The 24035-nt window shown below is 36.6% G+C and overlaps 1 protein-coding gene across 5 annotated transcripts in view; it reads right to left on the bottom strand.

Moving 5' to 3' along the window:
• NFXL1 (nuclear transcription factor, X-box binding like 1) overlaps nucleotides 1–24035 on the bottom strand; it is a 74120-nt gene that overhangs the window by 29230 nt on the left and 20855 nt on the right. For all 5 annotated transcript variants that reach the window (XM_086705123.1, XM_025921806.2, XM_086705126.1 and 2 more), the window contains exons 6-16: nucleotides 23553–23731; nucleotides 23154–23315; nucleotides 22718–22818; nucleotides 21571–21685; nucleotides 20301–20425; nucleotides 19494–19616; nucleotides 14684–14774; nucleotides 9968–10088; nucleotides 9582–9741; nucleotides 8754–8845; nucleotides 50–71 (exon numbers count right to left, since the gene is read on the bottom strand). In XM_086705123.1, the coding sequence (XP_086561249.1) occupies nucleotides 50–71; nucleotides 8754–8845; nucleotides 9582–9741; nucleotides 9968–10088; nucleotides 14684–14774; nucleotides 19494–19616; nucleotides 20301–20425; nucleotides 21571–21685; nucleotides 22718–22818; nucleotides 23154–23315; nucleotides 23553–23731 (1291 nt within the window). The remainder of the gene's footprint in view (nucleotides 1–49; nucleotides 72–8753; nucleotides 8846–9581; nucleotides 9742–9967; nucleotides 10089–14683; nucleotides 14775–19493; nucleotides 19617–20300; nucleotides 20426–21570; nucleotides 21686–22717; nucleotides 22819–23153; nucleotides 23316–23552; nucleotides 23732–24035) is intronic.

Raw genomic sequence — 24035 nt, 5'->3', positions numbered from 1 at the left:
CAGTAGCATAGATTATAAGCTTTACTTAAAACTTGTACCTATAACTCACCTCATGCTTCCCAAGACATTCTCTGCAAGAAAAAAAATAAAATGAAAACATTATAAATTCTTCAAAAAGATTACCTAAAGCAAAGGTGCTAACGCCACTAGTTTTACTACATAAAAAAGCACATATGCAATAAGTGATTATAAAAAGATTGCAGGATACAAAATTAACATACAAAAGCCAACTGCTTCCCCCATATACCAGAAATAAACAATTCGAATTTGAAATTAAAAACACACCACCATTTATATTAGCACAAAAAAATGAAATAGATACAAATCTAACAAAATATATACGTGATCTATATGAGCAAAACTACAAAATGCTAATGAAAGAAATCAAAGACAATATAAAGATATTTCATGTTCATTGATAGAAGGACACAATATTGTTAAAATGTTGATTCTTTCCCAACTTGATCTAGATTCAATATAATTCCCATCAAAATCCCAGCAAGTTATTAATAGTGGACACCAACAAACTGATTTTAAGGTCTATATAGAAAAACAAAAAAACCCAGGATAGTCAACACAGTATTGAAGAACAACACAGTGCTAACACTACCCAACTTAAAGACATCCTATAAAGCTACCGTGATCAAGACAGTATGGTACTGGTAACAGTAAACAGACAAATAGATCAGTGGAACAGAATACTGAGCCCAGAAACAGACCTACACAAATATATACTCAATTGGTTTCTGATGAAGGAAAAATGCAACTGAATAGAGAAGGGATAGTCTTTTCAACAAATGGTTGGTACTGGAATAAAGACATCTACATGGGAAAAAAAAAAAAAAATCCAAACAGGCATTATACCTTTCACAACAGACAACTCAAAAAGGATCACAGACCTAAATGTGAAATGTGAAATTATCAACATAGGAGAAAATCTAGGTGACCTTGTGTGTGGGGATGACTTTTAAGGTACGACACCAAAGGCGTGATCTCCGAGAGAAAAATGGTTAAGCTATACTTTATTAAACTAAAACATCTGCCCTGTGAAAAACACTTAAAAGAAAAGCCACAGACTTTGGGAAAAAACGTATCTGGTAAAGGGTTTGTATCCAAACTGTAAGACAAATTCTTAAAACTTAATAATAATAAAGCAAACAATCCAATTAAGAAAAATGATCAAGATGTGAACAGAGAACAGACACCTCACCCTCTAAAGAAAGCATACAGGTGGCAAACAAACCTATGAAAAGATGCTGAACATCATGTCATTACAAAACTGCCAATTAAAATGAGATGCCACTGCATACCTGTTAGAATGACTAAAACCCAAAACACTGACAAGCAGATGCTGGCAAGAATACAGGGCACCAGGAACTCTTGTTGCCGATAAGAATGCAAAATTGGTACACTTTGTCAGAGAGTTCGGCAGTGTCTTACAAAGCTAAGCTAGACTTACCATATGATCCAGCAAAACCTACACGTGAATGTTTAAGCAGCTTTCTTCGTAACTGCCAAAATTTGGAAACAACCAAAATGTCCTTCAATAGGAAAATGGATAAACAAACTGTGGTACATTCATACAATGGAATATTATTCAGCAATAAAAAGAAATGAACTACCAAGACATAAAAAGACATAGAGAAAACTTAAATGCATAGAGAAGACTGTAAACCATCTAATTCCAACTATATAACATTCTGATAGGCAAAATGATAGAGACATTAAAAAGATCAGTGGTCACCAGGGACTTGAGGAAGAAGGTGAGGGATAAACAAGAATAGTACACGATGTTTTTAGGGCAGTGGCTATAGAATATGATATTGTAATTAGCGGATACACGAGATCAGGCATTTATCAAAACTCATAAAACCATCCAACACAAAATATAAATCCTAGTATAAACTATGAACTTTAGTTTATAATATTATCATTATTCAATATCAGTTCCTCAAATGTAAAAAAATATATATATATATGCCACACTAAATGTTAACAAAAGAAACTGTGTTGCAGGACCATATGGGAATTCTTTACTTTCTGTGTAATTTTTCTGTAAACCTGAAAATCATCTAAAAAAAGATAAAGTCTATTTTAAAAAAACTAAAAAATAACATTTCATTTCCCTTTCCAGGGACAGTTTCTAAACTGTCTTGTGATCCTACTCTGGCCAATGAAATGTGAAAGGAGTTTTGCTATGGGGCTTCTGGAAAAGGCTTCTCACTCTTTAAAAATAGAGGATGTTGGGGTGCCTGGGTGGCCCAGTCGGTTAAGCGGCCGACTTCGGCTCAGGTCATGATCTCGCGGTCCGTGAGTTCGAGACCCGCGTAGGGCTCTGTGCTGACAGCTCGGAGCCTGGAGCCTGTTTCAGATTCCGTGTCTCCCTCTCTCTCTCTCTGACCCTCCCCCATTCATGTTCTGTCTCTCTCTGTCTCAAAAATAAATAAACGTTAAAAAAAAAATTTTTTTTAATAGAGGATGATGGTAGAAGACATAAACAGTTTGTTTCTCTCTTTGGAAAGCTTCCTGTCTGGATGGGAAGTTTAACAGAAAGCCAAGTAGCCTGAGAGCAAAGATGCCACACTGAGGATAAAACAGAAAGACAGAATCTGGACCCCTGATGATGCAGAACTACATTAATCAGCTTAACCAACCACAGAGCTGCTCTACCTCCAGTCTAACTGCACAAGGCAAAACCGTTGTTATTATGTCACTTTTTATGTAGGTTCTTTGTAACTTGAAGCCAAAGGCACCATAATGATACAGCACGTATTTTATGTTCAGAATTCTTTTACCACACAGCCAAATTATTAAAAGTCAGGTTATGTTTAAAAATGGTAGGCAAGGGGCGCCTGGGTGGCGTAGTCGGTTAAGCGTCCGACTTCAGCCAGGTCACGGTCTCGCGGTCTGTGAGTTCGAGCCCTGCGTCAGGCTCTGGGCTGATGGCTCGGAACCTGGGGCCTGTTTCCGATTCTGTGTCTCCCTCTCTCTCTGCCCCTCCCCCATTCATGCTCTGTCTCTCTCTGTCCCAAAAATAAATAAAAAACGTTGAAAAAAAAAAAAAATTAAAAATGGTAGGCAAGGGACAAGAAGACATGAACATTCTACTCTAAGAAAAAATTATACTACCTCGGCGTTCATGTGACAAGTAATATTTTTAACATATACTTTATACTAATTTTATTACACCTGCCACGGAAAAATCATTATATCAGAATTACAAAGACCTTTACATGTTTGTCTCCTCTTTAAAACTGAGATAAGATTTATACTTTTAAAAAAGTACAATTAAGGGGCTCCTGGGTGGCTCAGTCGGTTAAGCCTCTGACTTGGGCTCAGGTCATGATTTCACAGCTCGTGGAATCGAGTCCCGCATCTGGCTCTGTGTTGACAGCTCAGAGCCTGGGGCCTGCTTCATATTCTGCGTCTCTGTCTCTCTCTCTGCCCTTCCCCCGCTCATGCTCTCTCTCAAAAATAAACATTAAAAAAAATTTTTTTAAAGCACAATTCAGTGGTTTTTAGTATATTCACGAGGTTGTGTAACCATCACCAGTATCAAGCATATTTTCACTACCAACAGAGAAACCCTGTAACTCTAAGAAATCACTCCACAGCCCCTGGCAACCACTAATCTACTTTCTGGTGCTATGCATATGCCTATTCTGGACATTTCACATAAATGGAATCAAACATTATGTGGCCTTTTATGTCTGGCCTCTTCCACTTAGCACACTGTTTTCAAGGTTCGTCCATGTTACAGCACGTAGCAGTTAATTCATGTATTTTTATAGCTGAATGATATTCCATTGCATAGTTATACCACATTTTATCCACTCATCAGTTGACAGACGTTTGAGTTGTTTCCACTTTTTGGCTATTAATAATAATGCTATTATTGTCACACTCATGTACAAGTTTTTTATGAACACATATTTTCAATTCTCTTAGGTATATACCTAAAATTGGTAACTCCAAGTTTAGTTTCCTGAGAAACTACCAAACTGCTTTGCAAAGTAGTGGCACCACTTTACATCCCCATCAGCAATGTAAGAGGATTCCAACTATTCCATAGTTTCACCAACACTTATGTCTTTATTTTAGTCATTCTAGTGGGTATAAATTGACATCTTAATGTGGTTTTGACTTGAATTTCCCTAATAATTACTTGAGCATCTTTTCACGTTTACTGGCCATATGTAGATCTTCTCTAGAGAAATGTCTGTTCAAAGATTTTGCCCATTTTTTAAAACAGACTGCCTTTTTGCTTCTCAGTTTAAGAATTCTTTACATATTCTGGGACACCTGGGTGGCTCAGTTGCTTAAGCATCTGACTCTTGGTTTCAGCTCAGGTCATGATCTCATGGTTCGTGAGTTCAAGCGCTGCTTGAAGGTTCTGCACAGAGCCTGCTTGGGATTCTTTCTCTCTGCCCCCTCCCCTGCTGGTGCTCTCTTTCTCAGAATAAGTAAATAAACTTGAAAAAAAAAAAAAAAAAGAAATCTTTATATATTCTGGATAATACTCTTATAGAATATATGATCTACGAACATCTTCCCCCACCCATTCTGTGGGTGACGTTTTCAATTTTTTTATTGTGTCCTTGAAGCACAATTTCTTAATAATGTCCTGACTTTATTTTTTCTTTTGTTGCTTATGCTTTAGGTGGCAGCAATATGTAACAAGCCACTGCCTAACCCAAGGACACAAGGAGTTACACCTGTTTTCTTCTAAGAGTTTAAAACCTCACTTTTAGACCTTTGACCCATTTTAAGATTTATATATGTTGTGCAGTAGAGTTCCAATTTCATTTTTTTTCTGTGTGAATATCTAGTTCTCTCAGCACCCACTATATTTTTTTGACACTCTTGTGAAAAATCAACTGACCATAAACATATGGGTTTCTTTCTGGACTCTCAATTCTATTCCATTGATCAATATGTCCGTCATTACAATACCACAGATTCTTGATTGTTGAAGTTTTGTAATTTATTTTTTTTTAATTTTTTTTAACGTTTATTCATTTTTGAGACAGAGAGAGACAGAGCATGAATGGGGGAAGGTCATAGAGAGGGAGACACAGAATCTGAAACAGGCTGCAGGCTCTGAGCTGTCAGCACATAGCCCGACGCGGGGCTCGAACTCACGGACCGCGAGATCATGACCTGAGCCGAAGTCGGACGCCCAACCAACTGAACCACCCAGGCGCCCCTAAAGTTTTGTAATTTAAAATAAGGAAGTATGAGTTCTCTAAATCTGTTCTTCACTTTCAAGACTGTTCTGGCTATTCTGTGTCCTTACATTTCCATATGAATTTTGGAAAAAAGCCAGCTATGATTTTGACAAGGAGTATGTTAAATTTGTAGATTACTTTGGGTAGTAGTGTCTTTAACAATATTGTCTTCCCACCCATAAAAGTGGGATATCTTGCCACTTACTAAATAATTATCTTAGTACCCTTGTCAAAAACTGGCCATTAAGTGTATGAATTTATTTCTAGACTCTCAATTCTATTCCCTTGATCTATATGTATGTATGCCAGTACCAGAGCCTTTGGTCTTCTTTAATTTCTTTCAACAATGTTTTGCAGTTTTCAGTGCATAAAACCTTAGATTTCTTTCATTAAATTTGTTGAATAACAAGTTGGTTTTCTAATTTTTTAGAGAGTGGGGGAGAGGGGCAGAGGGAGAGAGGCAGATAATCTTAAACAGGCTCCACACTCAGCATGAAGTCTGATGTGAGGCTCAATCTCACGACCCTGGGATCATGACCTGAACTGAAATCAAGAGTCGGACATTCAACCGACTGAAACGCCCAAGTTGCTTTTTTAGGGCTACTGGAGGTAGAAATGTTTTCTTAATTTCATTTCAGATGGTTCATTGCTAGTGTATAGAATCGACTTTTGTATATCAATGTTGCTTATATGGCGTTACTAAACTCATTCAATATCTCTAATAACTTATGTAAAGATTCCTTAGGATTTTTCATATACAAGATCACATCATCTAACAATACAAATAGTATGAATACATCTTTTATTTCTTTTTCTAGTCTAATAGGTCTGGCTAGCACCTCTAATACAATGTAAACATAAATAGGAGCAAGAGCAGACATCCTAGTCTTGTTCCTGTTCTTAACAGGAAAGCTTTCAGTCTTTCACTACTAAGTATGATTAAGGGCTTTTCATACATGCCCTTTATCAGGTTGAGGGAGGTTGTTTATTCCAAGTTTGTTGAGTTTTTTTTATCAAGAAAGTGTGTAGAATTTTGTCAAATGTTTTTCTGAATCTATCAATTGTCCTTTATTCTAGTGATAAAATATTACTTTGATATTTTGATTTTCATATGTTGAATCTACCTCATATTTCTGGGATACATCCACTTGGTCATATGCATAATCCTTTTTACATGTTGCTAGATTCAGTTTGTTAGTATTTTGTTGAGAATTTTTGTTATCTATATACAAAAGGGATATTGGTCTATAGTTTTCTTATGAGGTCCTTCTCTGCTTTTAGTATCAGGGAAATACCAGCTTCATTGAATGAATCAGGAAATGTCTCCCCACAGTGAAATATTGGTGTTAATTCTTTAAATGTTTGGTAGAATTTACCAGTAAAGTCACCCATCCTCAGCTTCTCCTTATGGTAAGCTTTTGGTTACTACTTTAATCTCTTTACTAGGTATAGTTTTATTCAGATTTTCTACTTCTGAGTCAGCTTCAGTTGTTTTTGTGTTTCTAAGAATCTGTCTATCCCTCCATGTAAACTGTAACCAAAGGAGGGTATAAGTAGCTATACTAATATCAGAAAAAATAGACTTTAGAAAAAAATTGTTATTAGAGACAATGAATAGATTTTGATAAGGACCTCCAAAAATTTTCTCTTCCACACTGACATTTTTGTAGATATCTTGAATTTCCTTATTTTACAAACAGAGAAGGGATATGACTTACTCATAGTAGTAGTTAGCGGGAAGCACAACACTGGGCTCAAAAGTTCTTACTCTAAAACACAATTTTAATATACATATCCAAAAAACTTCCAGCAGCACATTCAAGTGCAAAGGAAAGACTTTTAAATCAATTTCTTAAACCTCTAGTAAACATGACTTAGTAATTCCAGGCAGTTTTTCTATTGTCATAAAATATTTAATCCAACCTAAGATTTCAAGCAAATTAATTGAATGAATGAAGATAGGCATATCTGTTAAATAATCCTCCTGTAAGATAAACTAAGGAATTCAAAGATAACTGACTACAATTATACAATTTTAGTGTTTATGAATCTTTCACTAATATCCAGACTAAAATCACTCTGTAGATATAGCTCCCAGCAACACTTTGCCTCCGAACCTGACTCCATAACCAATATACAAAAATATACATGCTACTTAAACAGAAAAGAAAGATGTGGAGGGACAAAATGAGAGTGAGAGCTTTTAAAAATAAACCAGAAGGCCCTCTGGAAAAGGTTGATATATAAGACGTACCAATATTCAATTTGGAACCCTAATGGTGATTTTCTGTTGCTTCCCAGAACTCTATGCTTCCTCTTCTTCTACATTCCATAACCTCTACTGAAAGTATGAACCATTCCAAGATTCTATTATTACCTTAGGTTTGGCTCCTTACAACTCAGTCCAGGTCATTTTCTGGTCCCTCCAGAAAACTACCTACTTTCATTTTCAATGTTTCCTTCAATTACGCCTTACCTAAAACCTAGCTTTCCTCCATCCTAAAGGAACTCAAAGACTAGCACGGGAATCAGTCAGAAAAACTAACAGAGGATGATCTCTTGGATGAATTATTGTAATGATAAGAAGAGTTGCTATGGAAACTAATAAGGATATTAAACTCCAGCTGGGGGAAAAGCTGAAAAAATATATACATAGGAGAGGTTTTCAAGCAGTATGTAAAATATATTTAGAAAGGAATAAGGCTGAAAAAGAGAGACTGGTTTATGGACTAGGCCTGAAAGAATGATAAACTCAACAAAGAAAAAGGGGAGTAGGTGGCCTAAGACACACTTCAAATTAAAGTGTCAAAAGATTTTATTTAAAAAAATTTTTTCTTTATGTTTGTTTATTTATTTTTTTCAACGTTTATTTATTTTGGGGACAGAGAGAGACAGAGCATGAACGGGGGAGGGGCAGAGAGAGAGGGAGACACAGAATCGGAAACAGGCTCCAGGCTCTGAGCCATCAGCCCAGAGCCCGACACGGGGCTCGAACTCACGGAGCGCGAGATCGTGACCTGGCTGAAGTCGGACGCTTAACCGACTGCGCCACCCAGGCGCCCCTATGTTTGTTTATTTTTGAGAGACTATGAGCAGAAGAAGAGCAGAGAGAGAGGGAGACACAGAATCCGAAGCAGGCTCCAAGCTCTGAGCTGTCAGTGCAGAGCCCGACACAGGGTTCGAACTCCCGGACCATGAGATCATAACCTGAGCCGAAGTCGGACGCTTGACCAATTGAGCCACCCAGGTGCCCCAGAAAGATTTTTTTTTTTTAAGTTAAAATTCTAAAATATTGGAGTGCCTGGGTGGCTCAGTCAGTTAAGTGTCTGACTCATGTCTTGATCTCATGTCACGATCTCATGGTCAGTGGGTTCGAGCCCTGCGTCAGATGCTATGCTAACAGCTCAGAGCCTGAAGCCTGCTTTGGATTCTGTGTCTCCCTCTCTCTCTGCCTCTCCCCTCCATGTTCTCGCTCTCTCTCTCAAAAATAAATAAATAAACATTTTAAAACTGTAAAATACTTACGTAGGAATAGGAACTTGACATGGAGGACAAGGTAATGCAGTCTGAATAAATGCTGGTTCAGAAGGCTGTTCCCAAGGGCCTGTAGGCTGGTGCTACAAGTAAAATACATTAACAATTTTAAGGCAGAGGAATTAAATCATAGGGCCATTGTAAGACTCGAATAGTTCCACATATCCTCTGCTCAAGCAGATTGAAATTTTTTCAAGTCATCAACAAATTGTGCTTAGTGAAATATTTTATTCCATCAGATTGTCATTATCAGATTGTTCCCCTCTACACACATTTGACAATAAAAATTGAGGCAGACCCCAGTTTTTAAATGGCAGAACAAAGGCAACGTAGCCTCCTTCACTTCTCGTTAGCCAAAAGAAGAATGACAAACAGAACTGTAAAATCCAACTTCCACCAGTAGAATGTAATCTCCATTATTTTGTTCACTGTTGTCTCCCCAGCACCTCGAAGAACGCTTATCACACAGTACGGACTTAACAAATATTCACTGAGTAAGTGAATGAATCTTTGAGGAAACCAAAAGATATCTTTAACCCTGAACCACAATATATGAAGGAAGACTGCCAAACTCTTGTGTATCACGATTACAACATGACTATCACACAGTATTAGCGAACATTTGTTTACTGGTTTCTCGCTTTTTCTATACTGTGAGCTTAAGACAAAAGATCAAGTCTTATTTACCTTGTACCCCAACTCCTATCACAGTGCTTAACACCCAGTAGGTACTTAATCATTGCTTGTTGAATGACTAAGTAAAATTAAGAAAATATGACCCACAGCAATGCACTACCTCTTAATAATATATTCCCTTACCCTGCCAGTTTGCTTTATTAATGCTTGATCATGACATGGAGCAGGACACAAGTGACCACATTTCTCCAAAACTTTTTGGCAAGGTTGATGACATGGAGGACAAGAGCCAAAGTGACAGCGATGTTTTTCTTGACTTGTATGATGGCAAGTTGGTGGTCGACTAAATCATAAAGTACAATTTTTTAAATTACTTTTGATCATTAAACAATTACATCTAAAGTGCAATTATCTATTTATCTTCTGACTCCATACAGAACAAGAATATTGTGAATATCAGTATTTTAGAACATTAAAGAAAAATTAAAGATACTAACAATATTAAAAGTCAGTATGAATTTAAATTCGTAAGAAAGCAGATGTAAGTTTGTGCAGAACTTCATACTAACCTGCACTGCTCTTTGCACTTGGGTGGTCTTGTGGTACGTTCCCGGCCACAGGGCACTGTCACCTTTGTACTACCACAATTGCACTTCACATCTACAGTTTCCGGGCAGGGATAACAACTACCTGAAAAAAAAGTCTGAAACTTAAAAAGGACTATGACTACTCAAATGCCCCTCAACAGTAGAATCAATGAGGTTAGCATTCACACAACTGGATGTTCTACAATGAGAATAAAGGAACTACATGAATGAACCTCACACACATAACATTGAGCAAAAGAGTCAGACACAAAGAGTATGTAGTATATGATTCCATTTACACAAAACAAACACAAAAAACTAATCTATACTGTTTGCAATCAGGATGATGGTTACAAAGGATACAAGGAGGGTTTTGGAAATATTGGTAATGTTCTGTTTAATCATCTTGAGTTCTGGTTACCTGGTTATGATCAGTTTGTAAAGGTTCATCAAGCTATACACTTAAGATTTGTATACTTTTTATATCTACACTGGTAATTCCATTAAAAAGTTTTAGGATTTTCTTTAAAAATTCCTAAAAGCTCTACTCTAAATAACAAATTTAACACTCTACTAATTTAATTGCCGCTGCACAAGCAAAATGGATCTAAGTCTTGGAAAATCTAAAGTTGCCAATAGTCTTTCTGGCTTATTTTCACACATACTGCTTATTCAAGTGTATTATTTTTAGATAAATTCCCCAGCAAGAGATAAATTTAGATAAACTTACTTAAATTTATTCAAGTATATTATTTTTAGATAAATTCCCCAATAAGAATAACATCTCTCTTCAGGTTATTAACAAGAATAGTCAACTTTCTATTACTCGTGCTTTGTGAAGGACTCATTCTCAACCGTTATTTTAGGTTATACCCTTATAACCCTTCTAATTCCAAATATTTCTTTTCTAAACATTTCAAAAAGAACGGTTATTTGGGTTTCAGCTTTCTACCTTCTTTTGTTGTATGTTGGTAAGGATACATAAAAACAAAATCAAAGAAACTCTTTTAAACAGGCTATAACATTCCCCCCACGGTTCCAACATCATCTTCTTCCCACTCGAGTGTTCTCAGTAACTAAGGCTCCTCACTAGAACTGAAATAGCAAGAAGGGAATAAGAGTCTTCAACTAAGGAGTGTGGATCATAAGAGACTGCCGCCTTTGTGTCAAGACCAAGCAAAATACTGAATAGCAGTTAACCTGATAACAGATAAATGATGAAAAGCATCCTGGATAAAGCCTCTTAAAACAGCTCTTAGAAGGAACAGAAGTTAAGAATTCTGGTTGAAATAATGAACACAGAATAAGGAAATGAGAGTAAAAAGTACAATAGGGAAAAATATAAATATATATGGATTTTACAAATTACCAAATTTATATTTCAGTGTTTTGATAAGTGTAATCCATGAAGTATTTCCCTGATGGTAACACAAGCCAAGTTATCCTGATCCACATGATCAATTTTAATCTTTCCAAAAGAATGACTAGATGTCAAATGTTCTAAATGTTAATAATGACCTTTAACTCTTCTCATGCAGCATATTATATCATTTTCTCCCTAACAATGATAATTTTCAATCACTTTCAGCAATTCAAAGAGAAAACTTATCAAACATAACACCTTTTTTGCCACGCTAACCTACAGCATCACTTTTCCTTTTATGAAAATTAAATCTTGAGAAAAATAAGCAGTAATTTCTGTGAATGGTCTTCCTACTGATCAACAGAATTTGTTACAGATACCTGTACAACATGACAAATTAAAATAGCTTCAGAGAGATTTTTAAAATGAAAAAGCAGCATACAGAAGGTAACTACAGTGACCAGTGGGTCAACGGCCAAAATGGGTACTCATGCAGAATGTTCAGGAACCATAAACACAGATAACCTTGAACTTAAAGAAGTATAAGTCGAATTTTCCTATGTTCACAGTGCAAACATCCAGTTAGCATCCTCTTCCTAAGAGTCACAGTATAACCCTGATTATGAAGGTATCTAGAATGATGAAAAAGGGTATGGAATAATGGTTCTATATGTCTTCTATAACTGTAGATGGTGAAAGTTACACAATAGTATCTTCCACATACTTTCCATTAAAGTAATTTTTGTTAGGGTCTAATAAGCTTCTTTTTTAAATAAAAATAAATGCTCTGCCAAAAAAAAAAAAAAAAAAAGAAGAAGAAGAAGAACCTGGATCTGATCAAACCTCTACATCCCACTAATAATGTAATAATTTATAGGAAATACAGAAGAAAATGTCAAACAATACCACAGAGATGCAATCTGTAATATGTAGACTTTGTGACTAAATAAAGCAGCCTAGTTTCTTAAATAAGTGACAAGGGGTTAAAAAAAAAAAAAAAAGGAGATGGAGGAGGGATTTAGAGACATCAACCAATTGCAATATGTCAATCTTATCAGATTGTTGATTCTTACAAACTAAAGTAAAAAATGAAGACATTTATGAGACAAGATATCTAAACAGCTGATATTTGCTGATGTTACATATATTAACTATTTTCAGGTTAAGAATCCACATTTTAGAAATGAATACTGAAGGATTTATGGGATTTGCGTCAAAATAAACAAGAGTGGGATATGTTTTCAACACTCCTCTACTAAATATGATGCTTGCTCTACATTTTTTTTTTTTTTACAGATACTCTGTATCAGGCTAAGGATGTTCCCTTCTATTTCCAGTTAAGTTTCCATCAAATATGGATATTGAATTTCATCAACTGTTTTTTAGACATTTACTTAGTTTCATTTTTCCTTTAAACTACTAATGTGGTAAATCACATTATTAGATTTACTAAAGTTTAACCAATCGTATACATTATTGGAATAAACCCAACTTGGTTATGAAAGATTAAGGTTTTAGACAGCTAATACTTAATACTGGATAGCTGGATTTGACTGGCTCAGTTGGTTAAGCATCCAACTTCATTCAGCTCAAGTCATGGTCTTGCAGTCCATGAGTTTGAGCCCCATGTCAAGCTCTAACCTAACAGCTCAGAACATGGAACCCGCTTTGTATTCTGTGTCTCCCTCTCTCTCTGCCCCTCCCCTGCTCATGCTCTGTCTCTCTCTCAAAATAATAAACATTAAAAAGATTTTTCTTGAAGTTAATGAAATCTAATGAATCAATGATGTCATATGACTATATAAAAATAAAATTCTTTCAGTAATGGTGAAAACTGAAAAACTAGTCCTAAACTTCACAATTTGAAGACACTAACACTATGAGTAGTCCCATGAGAGAACACTCATAGGAAAATGTCTATGAGATTAATAGAATCTGCCACTTTTCCTAACAGGGAGCCAATGTGATATAATGTAAAGATCATTAAAGTTTGAGTTCCCATCTGACCTGCCTGCAACTAGTTCTATGACCTTGGGCCAATAGTTTTTTTGCCTATTTCCTTACTGTACAAAATAACAGCAGCGCAACATATTTTTTGAGGTTTTTGAGGACTAAGAGATTAAGGAAGGTATCAAGCATCCACCTAATCCCACAGTATAGTTTGTCCCAGGTCATAACATTACTAAGTGGCAAAGTCCAGACTTGAAACCAGGACCTCTTACCCTAAAGTCCATCCCTTCCTACTACCCTATACAATCAGTGTTTCTTTTTTATATCATCCTACTCCAAATGGGTAAAGTTAACGCAGTTTTTCTTTTTTAAGTTTATTTATTTGAGAGAGACAAAGACAGCATGAGTGGGGGAGGGGCAGAGAAAGGGAGAGAGAATCCCAAGCAAGCTCTGCCCTGCCAGCACAGAGCCCGACTTGGGGCTCGAACTCACAAAACCGTGAGATCCTGACCAGAACTGAAACCAAGAGTCAGATGCTTAACTGACTGAGCCACCCAGGCAGTTTTCATTGTCTGATAACTTCAGCAACCCTAAGACCTGTTCAGGAGGTCTGCAAGGTCCCACGTGCTTAGAGTAGTTTTCCAGGTGCTATGGGTCAAGCGGTATAACAGACTGAATGCAGAAGCACACATGTGAATGTAGCCTATCTTCTATCAAGCTGAACAGTAAAGACATTTACAGAAATGTAAAATACCATTCTTCTCACTACATTTGTTTCAGAAAACAGTCATTTTTCACCAAAAAAATGTTACTGTATTAAGATGTGATGGGTTTATTACTGCTATTTTTAAATAAAATAATAAATATTATTACATTGTATTTTAACTTCAAATACAATAAATATCAATAGATGAAACTAACATTAACAAAAGGTCTTTGGGTACAAAAAGAATGTAAAAGGATCTTGGGACCAAAAAGGCTGAGAACACTGGCTTAGGATACATCCAATCCCTTACTAGATGTCTATTCCATATAAATGTCTAATATTCAAAATAATGCTGAAAAACCTAAGAACATAATAACTAATTTAAAAACTGTGGGGGAGATGCTGGGAAGAAGTAAGGAAACAACATGGTATTATGGAAAGAACTTTTATATGTAGGAAGCCTGTGTTCAAATCTTAGCCATACTTCTTTACTAGGTATTTCCCTGAGTAAGTCATTGAAGTATCTTTGGCTTCAATCTCCTTGTCCATAAAATAGGGATACTGGTGCTGCCCTACATTCTCAAGGTTGTTAAGAGTAAGATAATGAATATAAAACTCTATCAACTATAAAGCACTGTATAAATACAAACAAAAAATTACAGCTATTATTAAATTTTACCTCTATGGCAGACAGATGGACATTTATGGTTCCTACATCCTAAAGTCCGTCCACAGTTTTGATCACAAGGTGGACAGTTTCCAGGACAACACTGAAGGGAAAGCAATATACAGAGAACAGGTCACTTGAAAACCACACATAATATGAATGTCATTATTCTCATAACTTATGAAAAGCAAAAGAACTTTTCACCATAAGAATAAAAGTATTCAAGAGTATCCACATTCTTCTAAGTAGACAGACTGTATTAAGAACTTATAAATGTAAATAGACAATGACCTAATTTAATGAAATTAAGCTAAGGTTTCTTGCCCTTCAGTTAATTATTCTGTGACTAACAACAGTCCCATTAGATAATTTCATTTCTACTTATCTATGCAGAGATTGCCAGCATTAACCAAAGGAACGGATCTGGTCAACTCCTATAGTCAATTTAGGCAATTAGTCTATTTTTTAAATTTAATGAAAATAAGTCAATGTATAGTTCAATGTATAGATTAGTTTGGCAGTTATTTTCTTAAAGTTTATTTATTTATCTTTAGAGAGAGAGAGAGAGAGAGAGAGAGAGAGAGAGAGTAGGGGAAGGGCAGAGAGGGAGAGAGAATCCCAAGCAGGCTGCTCACCGGCAGCACAGAGCCTGATGTGGGGCTCAAACTGACGAACCATAAGACCATGACCTGAGTTGGACGCTTAACCAACTGAGCCACCCAGACACCCCAGCAGTTATTTTCAAATCATGGAATCAAAGACTAAAGGAGAGAAAAAGAGAAAGGCTAATTGTTTCTAACTTTGTTTTGTCACCTCTCTGTTTTCCAATCCATTCATGCAAACTTCTCCCAATTTTCATTCATGAACACAAAGCAACTAACTACTTAAAGCCCATCTTGCCATGCTAACTCCTTCCTTGGCCTCTCATATATCCAAACTTTGGAGAAAAAAATGCTACAACTGTCTTAAAGAAACTTAGGGTTGTAACTGACTTAAGAGCAAGTTTCAGTATATACAAATAACTCAGAACACGCAGTATTGAAAAACAATTAAAAGTCAAAATAGTTCATTCAATTAGACAAATATTTACCAAGTAAAACTATGTGCCTATCATTCTGCCAGTTAACAGTGGGAGAAAAGAAAGTTATGTGGTCCGTGACTTAATAAGACTTTTGACATTTGTGTTTTTGACCATGGAGGAATAACAATCAGATTTACTCTCTTAAACAACTAGAGTATCATACAAAATATATGAAACAACAGACTATGGACATTAGACAATTAGACAGCATAAGACAGCAACCCTAAAAGAAGAGAAACAAACAATGTGAGTCTTATGATAGCACTTGCTCAGACCTGGAGGCTACAGGACAAGGAAGAAGATCACAAGCAGAGTCTGGTGGTCTCACCAAGCTGAGAAGACAAAATTCATAGTTCAGAGAGGTCAGTGTGGCTTGAATTTGTGGAGAAGTGGTAGCAGTACAGAGAAAGCTCTGTCGAACTTACAAAAGGACCTCTCAAGTCTTTGGCTAAGTCCTGGTCTTTACATGTGTGAAGCAGAAACTATTCAAAATCTGAGAAAGAACCAGTGGAAGAAGGTACAACTGTTTCCAGAGATTATTCAAGACTAGAAATAGGTTGTGCTCCCTATGGCCAGAATGGAAGAACTTCCTAACACACAGGCATCACCTAGAGTACTTACAAGAATTATTGCCTCAGTAGCAACACCAAATTAGTCCTAACTACAAGGGTGGCCTCAAAACACCTAATAAAATTAAATCTCAAAAGAACCAAATGATTTCTAAATAACTTAACTTCAAAACAGAAAAAAGCTTAAAAATATTTAAAGACATACAAAACAAACCCCCAGCATCCAAAAATGTAAAGTTCACAGTGTCTGAAAACTAATCAAAAATTACCAATCAGAAAAATATAATGCAAAAGAAGAAAAGTCAATCAATAGAAATAGGCCCAAACATGATAGATGACAGAATTAGAAGGCAAAGACATTAAAATGGGCATTGTAAGTATAGCCCATCCATATATTCAAGAAGATACAGGAAAGCATGAGCATGGTAAGGAAAGACATGGGAGATATAAAAAAGACCCAACTCCAACTCCCAGAGATGAAAAAATACTATATCTGAGATGAAAAAACACAGGCAGATATAAACATCAAATTAGATAATGTAGAAGAAAATAAATGAACTTGAAGACAAAGTTACATAAACTAAAATAAAACACATAAATTACAAGGACTAAATAATAAATGGAGCATCAGTGAGCTGTAGGACTTCAAGCTGCATAACATACATGTCTTTGGAGTCTCAGAAGGCAGTGCACGTGGGAAAAATATTTGAAGAAACAAAGACTGAAAATTTCACAACTTGATAAAAACTATAAACAGATCCAAAGAAGCTCAACAAAAACTAAGCTAAAGAAACACAAAGAAAGCCATATGAAGGAACGCTGCAAATAAACTGCTGAAAACCAACAGTATAAAGAAAAATATCTAAAAATACCCAAAGGAAAGAAGAGGCATTACATGCAGAGGAAGAAAGATAACAATCACAGCACACTCTTTGTCGGGGGGAAAAAAAAGGCAAGCTAAATGATAATGGAGCAACATCTTTAAAGTATGGGAGAAAAGTTATCAAACTAGAATTTTACCATAGAACTATGTTTCACAAAGGCTAAAGGTAGTTTATAAAAGTTGAAAGACGTCATGACCAACATTACAAAAAACGTTAGAAGAAGTCCGCTGACAGAAAAAAAATGAAAACAGAAACCCCAATCTATGTAAAAGGATGAAAAGCACCAGAAGTAGAGTTTGATGACAAATATAAAAGACTACTTTTCTTATTTTTTCAAACTCTTTAAAAGATATCTATTTAAAGCAAAGGTAAAATTAATGTATTTGGAGTTTATAAAATACATGTATATAAAATGTGTGAGAATCCAATAAAAGAGTTAAAATGTAATCATGGAAAAACAATACTCACTTAAACAGAAAACAAAAAGATGGTAAAAGAAAAAACAACAGATGGACAAATAGAAAATAAATAGCAAATGACAGATTTAAATACTACCATACTAAAGATCACATTAAAAGTGTATTTTGGGCAGGGGGAGGGGCATCTGGGTGGCTCAGTCGGATGAGCATCCGACTTCACCTCAGGTCATAATCTTGCAGTTCATGAGTTCGAGACCCACATTGGGCTTGCTGCTGTCAGCAAAAATAAATAAACTTAAAAAAACTTTTTTTGAAGTTTGTTTTTGAGAGTGAGGAAGAGACAGAGTGTGAGCATGAGCGACAGAGGGACAGAAAGAGAGGGAGAGAATCCCAAGCAGACTCTGCGCTGTCAGCTCGGGGGTGGGCTCAATCTCATGAACCGTGAGATCATGACGTGAGCTGAAATCAAGAGTCAGGCACTTAACCAACTGACCTACCCACGTGCCCCAAAGATCATATTAAATGTCAATGATTTACAGCCAAATTAAATGACAAAGACTGTCAATGTTTAAAGTCGAAGGTATTATAAAATAAAATCTATATGTGATTTATAAGAAATCCACTTTATTTTGAGAGAGAGAGAGTACATGCGCATGTGAGCAGGGGAGGGGGGAGAGAAAGAGGGGGAGTGAGAGAATCTTAAGCAGGCTCCACACACAGTGCAGAGCCCTATTCCCCTATTTGGGGCTTGATCTCATGACTCTGAGATCCTGACCTGAGGTGAAATCAAGAGTTGGTTGCTTAAATGACTGAGCCACCCAGGCACCCCAGGAAATCTACTTTAAAGATAAGATATGAATAAGTTAAAAGTAAAAGAATGGGAAAAGATACTCATGTTAACGTTAAACAAAACAAAGTTGGTATCACTATATCTAAATGGCTTTAGGCACAAGAAAACCTTACCAGAAGGGTAAGGGATAATTCACAATGATAAACAGGACTCAAAAAAACCCACAAATCTACAGACTCAATAAAATACTCCGGTCAACCTTACATAGAACCAAGTGTTTATAAATAAGATTTGAACACTAAAAGTTAAGCCTCTACCACCAAATGAACTATCACGCTAACACTGCTATGATGATTTAAAATCCAGGGAACAGGGGCGCCTGGGTGGCTCAGTCGGTTAAGCGTCCGACTTTGGCTCAGGTCATGATCTCGCGGTTCGTGAGTTCAAGCCCCGCGTCGGGCTCTGTGCTGACAGCTCAGAGCCTGGAGCCTGTTTCGGATTCTGTGTCTCCCTCTCTCTCACAGACCCTCCCCCATTCATGCTCTGTCTCTGTCTCAAAAATAAATAAACGTTAAAAAAAAAAAAAAAAGACTTAAAATCCAGGGAACAGAAACAGCCCAGGAACCAAGTTGAAAGGCTTATGTCCAGGACCACAAAGACCCATCATTTAAACAACTTGATAAGATTTCCCACTGATATAAACAATTAAGATTAATCTAAGACAGAGCTGCCTGAGTGGCTCAGTTGGCTGAGCATCCAACTCCTGATTTTGGCTCAGGTCATAATCCCAGGGTTGTGGGATCAAGCCCTGCAGTCAGGCTCCACAGTGAGCGTGGGGTGGGCTTAAGATTCTTTCTCTCTCCCCCTCTGCCTCTCTCCCCCCTGCTCTCTCTCTCTCTCTCTCTCTCTCTCTCTCAAATAAAAAAAATTAATCTAGAACATTTATTAGTATTTCATATGGAAAGCAAAGAATATGCTTGAAAATCTGAAGAACAAATCATGGTAACACTTATCACAGGCACAAAAAGGACAAATTCAAGACGGTTTTTCAAACAGTTTCCCAAGCTTCCTACACATACCTTTCTCCTACACTGATGCTTCTGACAGTCCCGCATCTTAACACACTTAGTTTCACACAGATAAGGTTTATGACATGGCATTCGTTTTGTATGCTTTCCACAGCGACACTGCTTTTCCACTTCCTGGAAATATCGAATAAACGCTATTAAAACCAACTTTTGTTGACTTTTTTTCCACATTGCAATCTCTATAATCAGTAAAAAATGAAGAAAAGTTTTATAAAAATTTCATACAAAGGCTTTACCAAAAATAAAGCTAAATTTCCTTAAAATATTGTTTGTATCTTACTTTGCTCCAACAAAGACTTCATAGAATTTCATTATAGTAAAAATTGGATATTAAATAGTAAAACAATACCACACATTAAAATCGCATCTAGTTACACCATACCATCTGCACATCTTGTCTCAGTATAATAAAAGAAATTAGATTATCTAGTAATATGGTCAAAACCAAAATGACATATATAACTTTAACATCTCACTTCTAGGCATTTGTTTCTTTCATTATCATTAGATCAACTTTATCAGTGCCTTGAGTGTCTTCTGAAAACAACCAACCCCGAGCTGGATTATGAAAATAACAACATACAAACTTTTACCAAACACAATCAAACAAAAGGTAATTTTTAGATTTGATTGTTGGCATACTCTCTTGCTTCTCCATCATAAGTATTAGGTCACTAAACTCATACAGATCATGACATAGATATTTATATAAATAATGGAAAACAATTACAGAATAATCTCACTTGACATATTATGCTAGGTGGTTCTTAAAATTAATTACTACAGGAGATGACTAACTTGTCTACATGTTTCACAAGGACCTCGGTGACAACGCTGTGAACATCTATGGATTCCACATTCAAGTACTTTGTCACAACTGTCTCCACAAGTTGGCACATCTTCTGTACAAGGCAAAGAAAACTCTAAGAGCAGACAAAAAGTCAAAGTTAATAAGATACATTACTATAAAGCACTAATAACATGCCATATTCTTTTGACTTCCTAAAGAATGGCAACCCTTTTAGACTATGAATTTGTGTACGTACATAATTTTTAGAAACCGTTAAAAATTTTTTATTACTTTTTTGAGAGGAAAGAGAGACAGAGAGAGTGAGCAGAGGAGGGGAAGAGAGAGAGGGAGACACAGACTCTGAAGCAGGCCCCAGGCTCCGAGCTGTCAGCACAGAGCCCGACAATGGGGCTCGAACCCACAGACCATGAGATCATGACCTGAGCCAAAGCTGGAGGCTTAACCAACTGAGCCACACAGGTGCCCAGCAACAGTTACATTTAATAAAAATAATCCCTAGTAAAAAAGTTTGTTTTTTAAAAAGAATGTGACACATGACAAGTTACCATCCTCAAAAAGCATGTGTTTATATGAGCTAACTATTTCAGAAATACTTATCTCAATAAAAGAGTAAGACCATGTACACCTCTATGAAGAATTAGACAATCTATAGAATTATAAAAGGAAAATTTGCTCTTAACCTCACAGGATTAGAAAAAAAAGGAAAGATGTAGACTTGAAAACATCATGAAACTAATCTTTAACATAAACATAGTAAGACAAATATTGCCAATAATCTTATAAACACGTGTGCTGGTACAGCTGGTACAGAGTCAAAGACTCAAACTACAACCTTCTGTGCCTTATCTCAAAGCAGCCAAAAGTTAAATTCACCTGTATCCTAATACATAATAATGACAAGTCTCTGATCATGAGGTTTCCTTTATTGCCAGGCACTACATCAAATACTTTATGTGCATTTTATCATTTCATTCTCTTTATTTTATAGGAAGGTACTATTACTGTCCCCATTTAACTTTAGAAAACTATCATTTAATGAACGTGGGTTTTGAACCAGGACATGCCTGACTCCAAAGTCTGAGTTCTTAACCCACCAAATTATATTGTCCTTTCACCAAACGTAAAGAAATCTAGTATCATATTTGTATTATTACCAAAACTACATTATGAACTCCCAGAGAAGTCTAATTTAATTAGGAAAGTACTCTAATGCACATGATAATCATATTCCGTTAAAGGTTTAAAAAAAAGCCTTACTTGACTTCTGACATGGACAGAACCTTTTCCCAGATCGAGGACATTGTCCACAAGCACCAACATGGCAAACTTGCTCACATGTATGATGACCACATGGCAGTGTTTTTCCACATACCTAAAATAAAATGCAACAAGCAATAGTGAAGGACTTAAAAGTTACAAAGTCTTTGTGCACATAACTCATTTTTTTTTTTTTTAACGTTTATTCATTTTTTTGGGACAGAGAGAGACAGAGCATGAACGGGGGAGGGGCAGAGAGAGAGGGAGACACAGAATCGGAAACAGGCTCCAGGCTCTGAGCCATCAGCCCAGAGCCCGACGCGGGGCTCGAACTCACGGACCGCGAGATCGTGACCTGGCTGAAGTCGGACGCTTAACCGACTGCGCCACCCAGGCGCCCCCACATAACTCATTTTTTGATCATTAGCAACTTATGTTCTTCCTATTATGCTTTGTATCTTACACGTGTCATATACATGTAAACATATACACATACATACATAAACACACACACATACATACACACACGTTTCCTATGTACCAAACACACACACATACATACTCACACGTTTCCTATGTACCAAACACACACACATACATACACACACGTTTCCTATGTACCAAACACACACACATACATACACACACGTTTCCTATGTACCAAACACACACACATACATACACACACGTTTCCTATGTACCAAAGGGTATATTCTAAAAATAAAAGGAAAAAAGTACATATAGCTTCACATGGCCATCTACCAAAGAATTCCAAATGGTACGAAAACCATGTCAATTCTTGGACAATCTATAAAATCAATCCTACTTCCTCAACTGGATGAAGTTAAGAAGAGAGTGGTGTCAGTTCAAGAGAAGGGAAAGACAAGGAAGGTGGGAGAGACAGCGAGAAGCAGAGCACGTATGTACTAAATCCAAAATTCAACAAATAGCTATTAATTTGAAAAAGAAAATTTCTCCCAGTAATTAAAATTGTATTAAATTGGAAAACAGTTTCCTGAAACATGAAAGTAATTCCTTTGAGTCACCGTTCTTCTCCTTTTATCCAACTAAACCTAATTAGCACCTCTAACTGCTTATGCTCTCTGCAGTCTTTACTTCCCAGCCCTCCAAATGCACATGCACTTACTTGATCACAGTGCCACAGTGGACTGGCGCAGCTTCTTTCAGCGGCTTGTTTCCCACAGACACACTTTTGTCTACTGACTCGTGGACAGGGAGGACAATTTCCTAAAGTCACAATGATAAATTAGCATAGAAACGTTATAAAAACAATAAACACTGCTTTGATTTAAAAAAATTTTTTAATGTTTATTTATTTTTGAAAGAGAGACAGAGAGCACAAGCAGGGGAGGGGCAGAGAGAGAGGGAGACACAGAATCTGAAGCAGACTCCAGGCTCTGAGCTGTCAGCACGGCGCCTGATGCAGGGCTCGACTCACAGACCGCGAGCTCATGACCTGAGCCAAAGTCGGACACGTTAATCAACTGAGCCACCCAGATGCCCCAACGCTGCTTTGATTTTTACCTAAAAAGTCAAAACACCTTAGAGGTATGAACTTTTACCTGCATGACAAGGACTTTCACATTTATGTTGTCCACAAAGCAACTTGCGCCCACACGGAAGCTGACAGGACCATTCTTTGGCACTGCACCTACGAGGGATCGGTTTTGCCTTCTTACAGTAACAAGTAGTTGTGACCATCTTTGGACAAGGAGGGCAGGGACCTAGAATCCAATGAAAGGAAAAACAAAATCGTAAGTCAAAATTTAAAACTTTCAACTCCTACACCTACCAGTAATTTGTAAAGCTGTCTTTAGTGATACCTTAAAAACCACTCCCTTCTGATACCTTCTTACGTACACGTAAGCTCGGAATTAAACCTTCACAATTTTTTTTTTTTTTTTGCCTCAACATAGGAAATAACCACCCACGAATAATCAGAAATGTAATATATAGCTCACCTGGATGACAGAGGAGCAAACACTTATGGCCACAAGGAGGTTTAAATTCTCTCTCACATACGTGGCCACATGAATGAGGCACAAGCCATGGATCCAAAGGTGGATCTTCTACTTTTCCACAGTAGCAGTAGTACCTACTAGGTGTGTCAGATCGCTTGTATTCAAATCTACATTTTGGACTACAAAAAAATAATAATAATAAAATTATGAAATGAATTTCATTTTTTAAAAGTGACAAGAGGGAAAGGAATATAAATACACTGAGTACAATATACTCAATTTTATGTTAATGTACCACCCACTCCATCTTTATGTTAGTATGAAATAAGATTTTACAAAAGCCGTTTTCAACAATCTAGAACAGCTCTGTCCAATATGATTTCTTGAGATGATGGAACTGTTCTACTACCTGCCATGTCCAGGACAGTAGACATTAGCCACATACGACCAATGAGCACTTAAAATGTGGCTGATACATACAAT

The sequence above is a fragment of the Puma concolor genome, chromosome B1, assembly GCF_028749965.1.
Source record: "Puma concolor isolate L17-30 chromosome B1, mPumCon1.1.hap2, whole genome shotgun sequence".
Taxonomy (NCBI): Eukaryota; Metazoa; Chordata; class Mammalia; order Carnivora; family Felidae; genus Puma; species Puma concolor.
This window is presented reverse-complemented; position numbering and strand designations above follow the sequence as displayed.